At 39.3% G+C, this 12,158-nt stretch overlaps 1 protein-coding gene across 1 annotated transcript in view; it reads right to left on the minus strand.

Moving 5' to 3' along the window:
• The window catches only part of FAT3 (FAT atypical cadherin 3), a 471,657-nt gene that overhangs the window by 138,264 nt on the left and 321,235 nt on the right, over window positions 1-12,158 (minus strand). Inside the window, exon 6 of the mRNA XM_045020047.1 lies at window positions 7,874-8,013. Coding sequence (XP_044875982.1) covers window positions 7,874-8,013 — 140 coding nt within the window. The remainder of the gene's footprint in view (window positions 1-7,873; window positions 8,014-12,158) is intronic.

Below are 12,158 nucleotides of genomic sequence, written 5' to 3' on the forward strand. Positions count from 1 at the left end.
TTATCAGACACATAGGTGAACACAATTTGATGGGGAACAGTCAACAAAGTTTTTGTAAAGGGAAATCATGCCTCACCAATCTCTCAGAATTCTTTGAGGTTACCAATAAGCATATGGACAAAGATGATGCCGCTGATATAGCATACTTGGACTTTCAGACGGCTTTTACAAGAACCCACAACAAAGGCTCTAAACAAAGTAAGCCATCATCGGATAGGTACATAGCGGTGTCCACCAGGAATCTGTACTGGGACTTGTGCTGTGCAAAATATTCATAAAGATCTGGAAAGAGGGCAAACAGTGAGGTGAGAAGTCTGCAGATGATATTAAATTACTCAAGATTGTTAGCTCCAAATCTGACCATGAAGAGTTGCAAAGGAATCGCACAAAACTGACTAGGCAACAAAATGGCAGATGAAATTCAGTATTGATAAGTGCAAAATAATGCTCACTGGAAAAAATAATCACAAGTATATATACAAAGTGAGGGTCTAAATTAGCTGTTACCACTAAGAAAGAGATCTTGGAGTCATCGTGGATTGTTCTCTGAAAACATCTGCTCAAAGTGCAGTAGCAGTCCAAAAAAACCTAACAGAATGTTGAGAACCATTAGAAAAAGGATATACAGTAAAACAGAAAATATCATAATGCCACTATATAAATCCATGCTACATCCACAACTTGAATATTGTGTTCAGTTCCGGTGCCTAATTTCAAAAACAATATATGAGATTTGGAAAAGATACAGAGAAGGGGTATGGAACAGCTTCTATATGAGGCGAGATTAAAAAGACTGGGACTGTTCAGCTTAGAAAAGAGATGACTAAGGTGGGATATGATAGAGGTCTACAGTACCATGAATGGTGTGGAGAAAGGGAAGAAGGAAGTGCTGTTTACCCCTTCACATAACACAAGAAGCATAGAATCATAGAATCTCAGGGTTGGAAGGGACCTCAGGAGGTCATCTAGTCCAACCCCCTGCTCAAAGCAGGACCAAACCCAACTAAATCATCCCAGCCAGGGCTTTGTCAAGCCTGACCTTAAAAACCTCTAAGGAAGGAGATTCCACCACCTCCCTAGGTAACCCATTCCAGTGCTTCACCACCCTACTAGTGAAAAAGTTTTTCCTAATGTCCAACCTAAACCTCCCCCTCTGCAACTTGAGATCATTACTCCTTGTTCTGTCATCTTCTACCACTGAGAACAGTCTAGATCCATCCTCTTTGGAACCCCCTTTCAGGTAGTTGAAAGCAGCTATCAAATCCCCCCTCATTCTTCTCTTCTGCAGACTAAACAATCTCAGTTCCCTCAGCCTCTCCTCATAAGTCATGTGCTCCAGCCCCCTAATCATTTTTGTTGCCCTCCGCTGGACTCTCTCCAATTTATCCACATCCTTCTTGTAGTGTGGGGCCCAAAACTGGACACAGTAAAACAAATGAGGCCTCACCAGTGCTGAATAGAGGGGAATGATCACGTCCCTCGATCTGCTGGAAATGCCCCTACTTATACAACCCAAAATGCCATTAGCCTTCTTGGCAACAAGGGCACACTGTTGACTCATATTCAGCTTTTCATCCACTGTAACCCCTAGGTCCCTTTCTGCAGAACTGCTGCCCAGCCATTCGGTCCCTAGTCTATAGCAGTGCATGGGATTCTTCCGTCCTAAGTGCAGGACTCTGCACTTGTCCTTGTTGAACCTCATCATATTTCTTTTGGCCCAATCCTCTAATTTGTCTAGGTCCCTCTGTATCCTAGCCCTACCCTCCAGCGTATCAACCACTCCTCCCAGTTTAGTGTCATCTGCAAACTTGCTAAGGGTGCAGTCCACACCATCCTCCAGATCGTTAATGAAGATATTGAACAAAACCAGCCCCAGCACCGACCCTTGGGGCACTCCACTTGATACCGGCTGCCAACTAGACATGGAACCATTGATCACTACCCGTTGAGCCCGACCATCTAGCCAGTTTTCTATCCACCTTACCGTCCATTCATCCAGCCCAGACTTCTTTAACTTGCTGGCAAGAATACTGTGGGAGACTGTATCAAAAGCTTTGCTAAAGTCCAGAAATAGCACATCCACCGCTTTTAGCAGAGGTCATCCAATGAAATAAACAGGCAGCAGGTTTAAAACAACCAAAATAAGTACTTCTTCACATAGTGTGCAGTCAAACCATGGAACTCATTGCTAGAGGATGTTGTGAAGGCCAAAACTATAACTGAGTTCAAAACAAAATTAGATAATTTCATGGAGGATAGGTCCACCAATGGCTGTTAGCCAAGATTGTCAGGGACAACACCCCGTGCTCTAGATGTCACTAAACGTCTGACTACCAGAAGCTAGGACTAGGCAACAGCTCAATAATTGTCCTATTCTGTTCTTTTCCTCTGAAATCTGGCACTGGCCACTGTCAGATGACAGGATACTGGGCTAGATGGACCACTGGTCTGATGCAGCATGGCTGTTCTTATGTTCTCATGTAATAGCATGACTCCAAAGCTGGGGTGTTAAGAAAAACCATCAAATAAAATTGCAAGAGTTGGTAGCACTGGAGTTGACACAAACAAATCATTCCCCACTCCTCTGTACCTTTCCATGTGTTTTAGAATAGTGAACAGCTGATTAGTGTAAGGGGAGGCAGGAAGGCAGAGCACCCAGTTTCTTTGTTTCTCCAGCAGCTGGGCTGGAAGGTTCTTGTGAAATTGACAAGACACTTCCAGGTTGGCAGCTGGGAAACTAAATATTTGTTTTAGTTCTCCTAAAATGATCTTTTTCTTCAAATATCTTTTTGCAAAAAAATTGACATTTTGTCCTGGTCTGTGATAATGTTTTTTAAATGCCAAATTTTTCATGGGGAGGGATTTCTATTTTCTGGCCAGCTCTATTCCTGACCTCATTTCATCATGGCTGGTCAATATTGAGAAGGGAGTGGGGAAAAGGGTACCATTAAATTGATTCCGTGCCAGCAGAAGCCCCTCTTTGTTCAATTGAGGGCAATATACTCTCCATCAGATTAAATCTTATGGCCTATAGCTGAAGCAGAGTCCTAGGATCATGGCTTTATGGTTTCATTCAAGGGTGGGGACAGCAGATGTCCCCCAAGGACTAGTGAGGAGGCGATACCTGCAAGAATCACATTTCTCATGAACTCAGACGTGGTGTACATCTTCAGATTTTTATAAATTATCACATTGCCTTCAGCAATGATGAATTAAGCGGAGGAAAAACAACCCTCCCAACGGCTTGTTCCTGGCTTAGCCTTCCCAGAAGTTAATCAATCTAATAGGTACCTTCATACTCACACTCCAATAATATATCAAGTAAATCAATATTCCTCCCTCACAACTACTGCTGCCACTTTGCTTGGATCATAGCAAGACTGCATTAAAATAGATTTTTACTGGCATAAAACGTGGTGGTTGCAGCCTTGATGAAGGGGCAACATGGTAAATGGGAACAATACATTAACACGAATAGTGTCTCACTCATGAATCTGCATGGATCTCTGTAACTTGACATCATCCACTCCCCCACCAAACATCCTTTAATTTATGTGGAAAGCTTTAAGGCCTTCTTGGGTTTCTTAACTTTTTTCTTTTGCCCCCACCAAAAATAATCTATAACACAAAACATGTGAATTTTAAATCATAATGGTTTTGTTCCTCTTACTACACTGTAACATACAGTGTGCAGGGCCATGGGGTGAAGGAAGTCTCAATCGTTTATCAGAATTTAATATATGTGCAGCTACCGATGAAAGTAAAGCAGTTATACAGGTCTTCACCACTGATCATATTACTGAAACAAAAACCTTTGGCATTTTTACAATGTCTTTTACCACTTCTGACTGTGTAATGCACCAAATGCCAGAAAGAGATAAAGGAAGAACAAGTGCTGTTGAATAAAAGGAAATATGGCACCATTAAGCATGATGAAGTTCAGCTGTTTTGTAGTAAAACCACCACATGTTGGGGTAAGGGGGACGCGCGGGAGGGCATCTTTTATTTATTTATTTTTTTAAATGAAGCAAAGGGATTTCTAGATGCATTCACTCCCCCCGCCCCACGTCTTCCAGAAAATATTTTTACAAGTAACATTAAAACTAAGGCTGTTGATTAATCACAGTTAACTCACAAAAATTAGCTGCTATTAATTGCAGTTGTAATCGCACTATTAAACAATAGAATACAAATTGAAATTTATTAAATATTTTGGACATTTTTCTACATTTTAAAATATATGGATTTCAATTACAACACAGAAAACAAAGTGTACAGTACTCACTTTATTTTATTCTTATTACAAATATTTGCACTGTCAAAATGATAAAAGAAATAGTATTTTTCAATTCACCTCATACAAGTATCATAGTGCAATCTCTTTATTGGGAAAGCACAAGTTACAAATGTAGATTTTTGTTATTGTTACATAACTGCACTCAGAAACAAAACAATGCAAAACTTTAGAGCCTACAAATCCACTCAGTCCTACTTATTGTTCAGCCAAACGCTAATACAAACAAATTTGTTTACATTTACGGGAGATAATGCTGCCCGCTTCTTATTTACAATATCAGCTGAAAGGGAGAACAGACTTCGCATGGCACTTTTGTAGCTGGCATTGCAAGGTATTGATATGCTAAACATTCGTATGCCTCTTCATGCTTTGGCCACCATTCTAGAGGACATGCTTCCACGCTGATGACGCTGTTAAAAAATGTGTTAATTAAATTTGTGACTGAACTCCCTGGGGGAGAATTGTATGTCTCCTGCTCTGTTTTTTACCCGCATTCTGCCATATATTTCATGTTACAGCAGTCTTGTATGATGATCCAGCACGTTGTTCGTTTTAAGAACACTTTCACTCCAGATTTGACAAAATGTAAAGAAGGTACCAATGTGAGATTTCTAAAGATAGCTACAGCACTTGACCCAAGGTTTAAGAATCTGAAGTGCCTTCCAAAATCTGATCAGGACTGGGTGTAGAGCATGCTTTCAGAAGTCTTAAAAGAGCAAGACTCCTGTGTGAAAACTACAGAATCTGAACCACCAAAAAAGAAAATCAACCTTCTGCTAGTGGCATCTGACTCAGATGATGAAAATGAACATGTGTTGGTCTGCACTTCTTTGGATCGTTACTGAGCAGAACCCATCATCGGCATGGACACATGTCCTCTGGAATGGTGGCTGAAGCATGAAGGGACATATGAATCTTTAATGCATCTGGCACATAAATATCTTGCAACACTGGCTACAACAGTGCCATACAAACGCCAGTTCTCACTTTCTGGTGACACTGTAAACAAGAAACGGGCAGCATTATCTCCTACAAATATAAACAAACTTGTTTGTCTGAGTGATTGGCTGAAGAAGAAGTAGGACTGAGTGGACTTGTAGGCTCTAAAGTTTTACACTGTTTTATTTTTGAGGCCAGTTATTTTTTGTACATAATTCTACATATGTATGTTCAACTTTCATGATAAAGAGATTGCATTACAGTACTTGTATTAAGCTAAGTGAAAAATACAATTTTTTATTTTTACAGTGCACATATTTATAATAAAAATAAATACTAAGTGAGCACTGTACACTTTGCATTTGGCGCTGTAATTGAAATCAATATATCTGAAAATGTGGGAAACATTCAAAAATATTTATATATGTAGTATTCTATTATTGTTTAACAGCATGATTGGTGGTTCTATGCCTACAGTGTAATGTACTCTACAAAACTCTCAGTAGATTATATTAATATTTTATATGAGATATTTTTGACTTAGCACATGGGCTTTATTTTGTTAAATAAACAAATGTGAGTAACATAGTTCAGCTCTTTTTATCACTTAAGTTTGAAAATTCAAACTTTTGAATATGATAAAAATATCTCACATGAATTTATATATGAGAATTATAGAATATGAATATATGGAACACTATTCAGTATTTCCTATGTTATAAATTCTCATCTCTAACATTATTTCACACTCTATAAAAGAAAATCTTTCTGATTTTAATTCCTATTTTTACATATGAAATCATAACTTCCAGAAAAAACTAGTTAATGAGTTGATTATATTATCACACATGAAATGATAGTTATTGCTGTATCTTATATAGCCCGTTACTGTAGTGTTTGAGTACCTCACTATATTTAATGTACTTATCCTCACTTTAGGGAAGTTCTACTATCCCTGATTTAGACATGGAAAACCGAGGCACAGAGAAGATAAGTGATTTGCCCAAGATCACACAGGAAGCCTGTGGCAGAGCAGGGACTTGAGCCAAGCCCACCCACAACCTACTATTTATTATTATTTTTCCTTATTTGTATTACTGTAGAACCTAAGGGTCCCAGTCACAGACCAGGACCATGCTATACTAGGCATTGTATAAACAGAAGAACAAAAAGACAGTCCTTGACTCAAGAATCTTACCAAGACCAGTGTTCTAACCACTGGGCCATGCTCTATTAAATGATGGGTTTAGGTGGACACCCACTATGAAGTACAATTTTCATTGTGAGCAACTGTTTTGTTTTTGTTTTTTGGTTCTTTCTTTTGGTTATTTATCAAGCATTTTATAACATACTATTCAATATCTAAATCAAATCTCAGAGGCTGCGTAAGTGATTGCATTGGATATGTAATGTGACACGTCTGGCCCACAGAGATTATGGTTATATTTAGGATTGGGATAAAGAATTAGCCAATATATGTAAAAAATTCAATTTGCTAGCTACAAGCTTGTATGAAATGCTTCTGTTTAATTGTCACTGAAGGCTCTGGAGATAAATCAAAAAGTACAAACTGGAAGTACTGTAAATAGCGAAGGTTAAACAGCTCATAGTTCTTGAAGGTTTGAGACTTTGATCACCATTTCAAATAAGGGCGGGGAGTTCCCAAACTATATATGACTCATCCAAGCAAAACCAGACATTTCTGATAACGGTTATGATAAAAAAGCAAAAAATAAATCTGCCATGACATCTTTTTGCATTATAAAGAAGCAAACAACATTACAAACCTAATGTTTTCATTTCCTCTGCAGGCCACCTTTAATCTGGGAGGCCCTGTACATTCCATGGATGTAAATTTCATCCTAACAGTATTAGGTGCCTGCTTCATGCACACTTCACTCTCATGCTGAGTTAGGAGTCAAGGCACTAATTAGTCCATCCATCTCTACTGTACCTCACTTTGAGGGACATCTCTCCTTTTAGTTCCAAAGTTCTCTATGCTCCACACAAATTCATCCCCTTACTTGTATTGTTGCAAATTACTGACATCAGAAATAAAGAAATGTAGAACTGAGGTTAGACAGTCATTGACAGGAAAGGAAGGAATCCCACAGCACAAGTTTCTGGCCTGAATAATTTTCATTTGTCCCTCATTTTGGGTCTTTGCCATACATTATGCCACATTTAGGCATGGATAAGTTGAGAGGTATGAACTTCATTTGAAAAAAAAAGAAAAGAAACAGAAAATAATCCACAGTATTCTACAATAACATCCGCAAAAACTGCAGAATCACTATTGTAAGATGATGTCCTCTGGACCATGTTGTATAATACAAATCTGTGCTGTCAACATCTGTGCCTAGCTCCCATCTGATATGGAAACCCTCAGTCCTAGGACAGAATCTTGGTTCAACATGAACATGAAGACCAGAAGAAATGCCACTTTTCTAAGTATTAAACATTCAAGTCTCTTCAAAGCAAGTGGAAACATGCTTCAAAATATTCACCAAATGCCAAATCATTTAATTTGGCTTGCATAGGATGTTCTTTTAATTCGGATGGCACAGTTATTTTATAAAATTGCACAAATTCCACAAACAAATGAAAAACTTGCACACAAAGAAGGCGATATTGTACCTGAGTGGTTGCAACATTTGTTCCATCGGTGACCTCCACAGTCATGTTATATATTGACCTCTGCTCTGCATCCAAGGGCTTTGCAATGACAATAGTGCCCACGCCCTTCTCAGCGTCGAAAGAACTATCGAAATTCCCTCCTAATCGTTCACAAAAACACAATTCATTAGCGATCTCTGGAAACTTTCCATAGAAAACGTATCTAGTGGTAGGTGTATCTGTTTACTGACAACCACGTTTAGGGCCTTCTTTGTGCATAACCCAGTGAATTTTAGTGATATTTTTTGTTCTAAAATAATTTATATTTTAAAGCACAGTTTTGTACACTGTAAAACAGATGTTAGAAAAATGCCCTGAAAACAAAAGCTTCAACAATATATTTAAGTGAAGCATAATTAATTGCATTTATACAAATATTTTAGGGGTTTTAAACCCACAAGATGTGTGTCCTTTTAATTCCTGTAATTAACAAGCATAAGTTTTGGTTTAAGAAATTCATTTTAAGGGGGTTCAATTCTGCAAATTTTATGTCAATGGGCGCGAGGACTAGACTGGTCTTTTAAAATGAGTACGGCTTATTACATATTTGGAAAAAAGAATGTAATGCAAATTTCAAGGACATGTAAATATTTGTCACGAGAGGTCAAATAATAAGTCTCTCTCAGAAATAATTAAACAGAGTTGACAGGGAAGACACCAAAAAAACCCCCAAAATCAAAATAAACCTCTAAAACTTCTCTCTGCATCTTACATCAGAATTGTTCCAAATACACAGTTGTCCTGCTAAACCAAATTAGCTACAGCAGTGCAAAAAATATTGCAGCAGCTCATAGAGTAGAAAAAAAAATCAACAAAAGAATAAGGGAAAGCCATAAACAACCAAAGATTAAAGGGTTACCAAGAATATTCTACCACAGCAACAGTTCATAAGTTGCAAAGAATCCTGTGGCACCTTATAGACTAACAGATGTTTTTGCAGCATGAGCTTTCGTGGGTGAATACCCACTTCTTCGGATGCAAGAAGAAGAATGCATCCGAAGTGGGTATTCACCCACGAAAGCTCATGCTGCAAAAACATCTGTTAGTCTATAAGGTGCCACAGGATTCTTTGCTGCTTCTACAGAACCAGACTAACACGGCTATCCCTCTGATACAGTTCATAAGTTAGAACTGCTCGTTGTGCAAAAAGTAGGATTGAACTAACTGCTGCTGTGCTTCCCCGCAACTCAGGGAGATCAGATGTCCCAATTTTATAGGGACAGTCCCAATATTTGGAACTTTGTCTTATACCGGTGCCCATTACCCCCAAGTTTGCCTTCTGGTCACCCTACTCAGCTATAAAGAGGAGTTTATTATAATTCCAACTCAGAGATTTTCTGGAGCATGAGGAGAGGGAGGAGGAATAAGACTAGATGGGGAAAGAACTCTTGTGCTATTTTAATTAAATGTCAGTATCATTCCAGGAGCTATATTTTCTAAAGGCCTGATCCTGTGAGGTGTGGAGTGCCTTTGATTCCCATTCATTTCAGTGGGTGTTTAAAATGTTTCAGGAGGTTCTTAGCCTCTCTAGCAATCAGGTCTGTAGTTGATAGATTTCATTCCATTGATTAATTTTGTTTTTGCCCAGTAATTTTATTGAATGGCTGCTTTGTTCCGGTGAAACCTTAACCATTTTGGGGGAGGCTGGGGGCTACTGTTACTCCTTCCTCTCACACCCTGATACACAAATAAGACTAGGGAGGGGAGCAGGCAGGGCCTCACCCGGACCTGCAACTGCTAGATGCCCAGTGTGGGAGTTTGGGGCACCATCCGAAGCTGTGGGGCAGTCATTGAACTCCCTGTGCACATTGGGAGATCCAGAGGGACCTGTCTCTTTCACTGCCCCACCAGGAAACTGAGCCTATCAGGCACAAACACTGCAATTTGGTCTGCTGTGATTTACAAAGAAGAGAAGCACTCTCATTCCCTGCCCCCTTTCTGCACAGCCAAACCATTTACGGTTCCCACCAGTTATATATACTCAACAGTTTTTAATTGCTAGTGAAAGCATAATTGCCCTTGACATTTAATTAAAGTTATGGAGATACCAAGTTATTTGAAAACTATAAGATCATATGTCTGAGGGTATTTTTTAAGTTAACCTAAAAAAAGAGAGAGGTCATCTCCCAATTAATGTTTTTAATTGATTTACTTGGGAAATACTGCATGAAAAAAAAATCAACTCTGGAAAAAAAAATCGTTTGAAGAGGCGAGTTTGTAGATGGTTGCAAGGAAACCTGGGCTGAAACGAAGCTAGCCTTGGGACAGTCTGCACTTTTCAAAGAGAATGTTTCATACTGATAACCGTGAGAAATAAAATGAAAGACTTTAATACAAAATGCTTAATAACTATCTTAATGAGCAATCAAAAATCATATGTTATCAGCACGCAGTTCCAAGGAAACTCTGCCGTTAAAACTTCCAAGAAGTTAAAACTGAGAGATTAGCAATGCAAGTTTTTAAATGCCCTTTTCTTGCTTGCTACGTATAACGTTTAGGATGAGGACAATGCCAATTGTTCAACACTGTGCCACCAATAACATCTATCTCTACCTGCTCTATGAGTCACAAACAACTTTGACTAACTCCATAATACCTTCCCTAAAATTAAGAAACTTAATTCAGTTGGATTAATAGTATAGGCTCTCATGTGGCCTTCCAAAATTATATTCACAATATAGTTCTCTCCCTCTCTCTCTTTCTCCTGTCCCTCCAACCAATTAGCAGGAGCTGGGCTGTGTTTATCTTTCATGGTTCAGTTTTGTATTAAATAGTGTGTTACTGAGGAAAGGCTAGGTCAAAGAACTAGGTCTGCATTTTAGGGTGAGGTTTGCTATCAGCCCAATCTCTGTTGGGATTGAGGGCCATATTTATGGGTAGTTTGTATTTAGCATCAGCTGTAGACAACAGAGAATTTGTCACTTGGTTATTTCATTTAGGGGAATGACCTCTCACTCAGCCTGAGATATTTGGGTTGTGCCTCTCTTCTAGCATATACCAGAGGCTAGTCAAACTTGTGTCTGAGAGTTCCAGGGCTTAGCCACACGTCAAACAATCCCTCACCAGGTGAGTGTTTCCAAAAGCGTATTGAAATTCTGAAGCCTTACTAGTAAATTAGCCATACATTTTTAATTGTAACAGCTTGTACAAATGTATTCACCACATACATGGACTTCAAGGAGGCAAAGATAGATGCACCCAAAGGAATTTCCTCAAGTGGGACAGAATGGGGAACAGGTGTTTCCCAGAAACAAAATCATAACAAGGTTTTGCTTCTGGAACCTGCCTCTCCCTAATCCGAGACTTCAGGGATGTAGAAAGCAACGCAGAAACAATACTAGGAAAGGAGGGATAAAGTAAGACAGAAGAAATAGAACTCTTGCCTTCCCTACAAATCAGTGGAATTAAATTATTTTGTGACCAGTGCTTGGACCAACTTCCTTCCAAAGGATGCTTTCAGGGGATGGCTAAGGAGGTGGCAGCTTTGCAGATTTCCTTTGCAGTGGCTCCCCATGCTGTTGCTGTGGAAAATACTTAGAGGGCTTCAATCCCATCTGCAAGTGTTTTATTTGCAGCTGTGTAAGCTTCAGTGATGCAGTTTCATCCATAGCTACAGAATATTTAGAAGCTTTCAAGAAGAGGAATTTAGGATGAAAGGAGACAAGCAAGGATGACATCTGCCTCAACTTTTCAGTTCTATTAAGGTAAACCACTAAAGGTGGGGGAAAAGTACTTTGCTATGGTCCTGGAACAGCTGGTTTCCTGTGCCTGATCTTTCTACCTTGGCAATGGTAACAGAATATTTTCCAACCTCTTGCATAAACCAAGAAGGTGGAAGATCTTCATAAGGTCAAGGGTCAACCTAACAGCTTAGAAGACTATCCCAGTTTATTTAGGGTTTGGCCATGGTATAAAAGATCCTGCCTATTGAAAGGACAAAGCAGAGACCTATGCAACAGCCCTATGAGATCTTAGCAGCACGGGCTTCTTTGCCAACTTGGGATGATGAAAATGATGGCTGCTTCCTCTTTTATCTTTTGAGTTACTCTTCCTAGTATAGTACGGAGCAGGAGGAGGTGTAGGGAAGCTGAATTGGGACACCTGTGAGCCAGAGCTTCCGTTCCCTTGGTGAAGATGAGCTTCAGCTGCATCTCTTGACTGGCTGTAAATAGAGCCGGGGGAAGGTGTGCTATTTGGTATCAACTGGAATGCTTCTTGGATTAGGGGCTATTCCCAGTTACATGTC

Source organism: Mauremys mutica, chromosome 1 (genome assembly GCF_020497125.1).
Source record: "Mauremys mutica isolate MM-2020 ecotype Southern chromosome 1, ASM2049712v1, whole genome shotgun sequence".
Classification (NCBI taxonomy): Eukaryota; Metazoa; Chordata; order Testudines; family Geoemydidae; genus Mauremys; species Mauremys mutica.